General features: G+C 47.6%; 1 protein-coding gene across 1 annotated transcript in view; it reads right to left on the reverse strand.

The window, feature by feature from the left end:
- VSX2 (visual system homeobox 2) overlaps positions 1-4,602 on the reverse strand; it is a 61,381-nt gene that overhangs the window by 1,179 nt on the left and 55,600 nt on the right. The window contains exon 4 of the mRNA XM_014310656.2: positions 144-324. Coding sequence (XP_014166131.1) covers positions 144-324 — 181 coding nt within the window. The remainder of the gene's footprint in view (positions 1-143; positions 325-4,602) is intronic.

The following is a 4,602-nucleotide window of genomic DNA, read 5'->3' on the forward strand; positions in this document are numbered from 1 at the left end:
AGACAGAGGCATTGAGGGTGGCAGGATGGGGGGGACCTTGCCCTGCTGCCCCTCACCTATTTTCAACACGACTCTGATTTCTTCCCTGCATCCCCCTGTCTCTACCCATTTGCCATCCCCCATGAAGTTGGCTGCTCTCTTACCCAGGAGCCAAGGGGCACAGGACTCCATGATGCCATCCTTGGCAGACTTGAGGATGGACTCAGGCAGCGGGATGGAGTGACGCACCATGGCACCGTAGAGCCCGTACTCAGCCATCACACTGCTCCTGCCCCAGCACTTCTCCCTCTTCCGCCATTTGGCCCGCCGGTTCTGGAACCAAACCTGGAGCGAGCAACAAGGAGGGACACGGGTTTTGTGCATGGAGAAGGCATGCCAGGCCCCTTCCCACGTGGGAACATGCATGTACTTCTGCAGCATGATGAAAGCAGATGGGTGGATGTTTATCCCAAAGGCAATACAACCTCTTCCCCCATGCAAAAGACATTGGGTATCTCTCCCTCCCTCCCTTGAAGGAGTGGAGAGGGCCAAGTGTGAAAGCAGGTCCCATCCCTCTCCACAGGATGTAATTAATTTGCCAGTGCAACGTCTTTTTTCTAGTGGTTTTTGGCTCTCGTGCCTGGGATTTTCTTTCATTATTTGCTGTGTGTCTGAGCAGTGGTACAGGGCTGCAGGCAGCAGTGCCTGCAGGGAGGGCTGGGATGGGGATGGATGCTCGAAAGAAGGGGGAAGCTGCTCTGTGCGCTTTGCCCTGAATTCCCAGTTTGAAAAACCCCTCATCTTCTCAGAAAATTGGCAGAATAATCTCTGAGCTGTGACCTGGGGGGCAGTGAGCAGAGAGGCAGGCAGCAATGGCAGGGAGGGGGTGATACTCACAGAAATCTATTAGTGCTCTCTCTCCGATTTCCATTCCTCTTGTCTCCCTCACCCTCCTCCCTCCCCAGCCCCCCTCCCTTCTCCCCCCGAGCAGAGGCATCAGCTTTAGATGAAAAATTGCTTGAGGTCTATTCAGAAGGAGGCAAAGGAAGAGTCAGCCCCAGGGGCAGCCCAGGCCTGATTGAAAAATAAGTTAATTTCAGTTTGAATCGATGGGCCTCAGGCACTGAAATATCACGGGAAATTAAAGCAGCTGGTCCCCAGGGAACCATGCCATTGACCTGCGCTAATTAATGCCACGGAGTTACCAGGCCCCTCTCCGAGAGGCAGTCCCTCCCTCCCGGTGGACACCCCAAACACCTCCTCATTTAACTAATTAGACTCACAGAAAATTGGGTGTTAATTTGTTTAGGATTTTTTTTCTTTTCTATTTTTTTCCCTCCCTTTCCCGGAAAGTACACGGCAGAATGGAAATGAATGTCGGGGTCTCGCTGGCAGATGGATGCTCGGGGTCACTCCGCAATCTTCTCCGACTTGATTGCTTGATTAGGTCGTTAGCACATTAAAAAAAAAAATTGCTTGCCGTCTGGCGCTGGCCTGATGAGTGGGATGAGGCGGGAATCGCCTGGGTAATTTATCTTTTTATACTGCAAAGAATTTGATTTCAATCTGCAGATATATGGAGGTGCCTTTGACACCTGTTTAACATTACAGAGCTGACAGCTTAACCCTCTCTTATCCCCACTACTCATAGCTGTGGGGGAGCTCAAGCTGCAGTGGGGAGCACTGGGGGTCTCTGCCAGTCCCCCAGCTCTGCCATGGGGACCATAAGACTGATGCCACTGAGTGATGTCCTGGTCTCAGGTGGCAAGGCAATATCATCTCCTACCTGTGCAGAGAACTACTCAGCACTGAAACCTTATGGTAGGGACAGAGCTGCAGGGTGGGCAGATGGGTGGCTTGCTAGCACTGATGACAGCCATCCTTGGCCATTCCCAGGAGCCCAGCCAGCCTGCTCCCCCAGCCAGCTCTGTGGAATGGGTGGGATGGTGGTCCCACTGGCTGTGATCCCAGCTTCTCCCAGCAGAAGACACTCTGTGCATGTCAGAGAGGATTTTACCAGGCTGAGGAAGGAGGCTGCTTCACCACATGTCACCTCCTCTGCATGCTAAACGGTGTGATTTACACTTTCATACTGCCAGTCTGTAACCCCTGGACTGGGGAGGGTTGCAAATCTCCAGGGCCTAAGCAAAGACCCTCAGGAATGCAGAGCTTCCTCTCTTCGCCCTCTCCTCCATGCCTGTGTGAAACATGGGTTTGCTTGGCTGGGCAGTCAGCAGGATGCTGGCAGAGGGTCTCACTCCAGGTGATGAATCCTCCCATTCCCAGAGCACAGGGTGCAGAGCTGCAGGTGCCTCTTTACTGATGCTTTTACCACTTGCCCTTTCTCTTCCCTCCTGCCCTGATGCCCCTATCATATTCCTGCCTGCCTCATGCTCCTCTTCCTTTTCCCTGGCTGGGTCAGCCTGGCCCAGCACTGCCCACTGCCACAAAACCTGCTACCCTGGAGCATCCCCTTTTCCATGGCAGTGGAAATGCTGGAGGCAGCAGAAGCTTTGCCAGCTGGCAGCCCAATTTTGACTAGAGCTGGTAGAAAATCTTCAATCAAAAAATGCTGATTCAATCACACAGGAAAAACTGTGTCCAGCCAGTGGAAGTGTAATCAAAATTATCTATAGCTTTCTTCTGAATGCCGTATTTTAATCTCAGCTGCCTAAGACATGCAAAATCTATGCTTTAAAGCCAAATGAGACAAACAAAATTGCATCAACGTCTCAGTAAGATCATTCTCAGATTTCCAAAACCAATTTTTGGTCATTTGATGGGAATTTCTTCTTGGTTTTGATTAGGAAAAAATGAAAGTTTGAAATCCCAGAATGTTTAGCAGAGCAGAAATCAGGAAGACCTACTATCTAGCTTTAATACTAGGAACCATATCTTCATCTGAGGCTTCATCATGAAATGAAGTGAAACCAATGGTACTCAATACTGTGTATTGCTGGGATCAGATCCCAGTCAAGCATCTCTGTCACAAGCTCATTCTGAGGAACACTGAGTGACGAGCTCCAGCATGGCACTGGCAGACCTCATGCCATTTCAAATCAGCAGGATTGTCCCCTGTGTCCTGTTTTCATGATTTTGTCCTCATTCAGATGGCTCCATCAGTGGAACTTTCATTTACGAGATCATCTCAGGGATTTCTTCAAATTTATCAACGTGCTGCCAAAAATTTCACATGCCTTGATTGTGAGCTGAATTACATGGTGATCTGAGTAACTCAGAGCTATTTTCAGCTGTGTTGGCACATCAGTCACAACATCCAAATATGCAGTTATTTAGTATTGGCACCTCACTTTTCCAGGAGAGGGTTTCCCCCTTACACTTTATTCACCTTACACATCTCTTGTGGTTTTGGCATTCTTTGGCTGCTTATTGTCTGCTTGGAGATACCTACTCTACAGTTTCCTCGGACTCTGTAAGATTTGGTCTGCTTCAAACAATGTCTAGGTTTGTCCACATTTCCTCTTGCCCCTTCCCACCCTGAGGATTGGCTCAGCTTTGTGAAATGCTTTACTGACATTGCTCTGTACCCTGCACCTTCCTTCTCACTTGTTTTCATCTGGGTCTCTGTTGCACAGCCCAAGGTATGGTGAAAGGACTGTGCTTCTGCTTCCACACCTCATGGGCAGTGGTGAAACCTTCTGGTTAATTTTAGATTGAAACATGTCACATGTTTGTGCAAAGCTGTCACAATATGATGTGCAGAGGTGTCTTTTGGACCAATGTGTTACTCCGCAAAAAGTTTCACGCCTCTATTTTCACACAAACACCCTTTGTGAAATCTGGTAAGCTGCTCCAGGAAGCCTGTTCTCCAAAAATGAAATGGAGAAAAGTGGACAGGTTTGTCTTGCAATATTGCAAAAAATGGGAATGTTTCTAACTTTAATCATCACCTAACACTCACCTCCAGTGCCCACTACCCAAAGCAATAAAAGTTCAGGCACTCTGTACTTGACTATAGGGTTGCGAGTGTTTTGGAGTGGGAATTTTGGAGTCAAGATTGGCAAGGATAATCTCAGCAGTTTCCTCCTCTGAATCATAAATGACAACTGATACTTCTTCAGATTATTGATGATGTAGAAGAGCAAATTGTAGGAGGAGAAATCTCTCATTTTGCAAGGGGACATAAGACTTGACACATCCTTGTTATCCACATTCATCATAATAGTTTGTTTACCAAATCAGTGTCTGAAACATTGTCTGCTGAAGAGAGAAATCTCCCTGAGGTTAGCCATAATTCAGAAATCTGAATTAGTGAAGGGATATTGTAAAACATCTGTGGTATTCCTGTGCATTGTTTCTGGTTTTCTCAACCTAAAATTTTCCACTGGTAACACTCATTTTTTGGCAGCTATTTTCTAAGCTAGGGTAAAAAGACAGGAGACTTTATATTGGATTTTTTTTTCCTTATTAATATAAAAAAATATATATTTTTCTTGCCCAATCATTCCTCATCTATTGAAGGAAAATTCCAGGCTTGATAATTGTGAAATTTTGCTTCAACCGGTCTCTCGCCCTGCATTCCAACAGGGGCGTTTCAAGGAGCGAGGTTTGTGGAGCGCAGAGCAGCACGAGCTGTGTCCGCTAGATGGCCACAGGCAGGGG

This window comes from Geospiza fortis, unplaced genomic scaffold (assembly GCF_000277835.1).
Source record: "Geospiza fortis unplaced genomic scaffold, GeoFor_1.0 scaffold54, whole genome shotgun sequence".
In the NCBI taxonomy this organism is placed as follows: Eukaryota; Metazoa; Chordata; class Aves; order Passeriformes; family Thraupidae; genus Geospiza; species Geospiza fortis.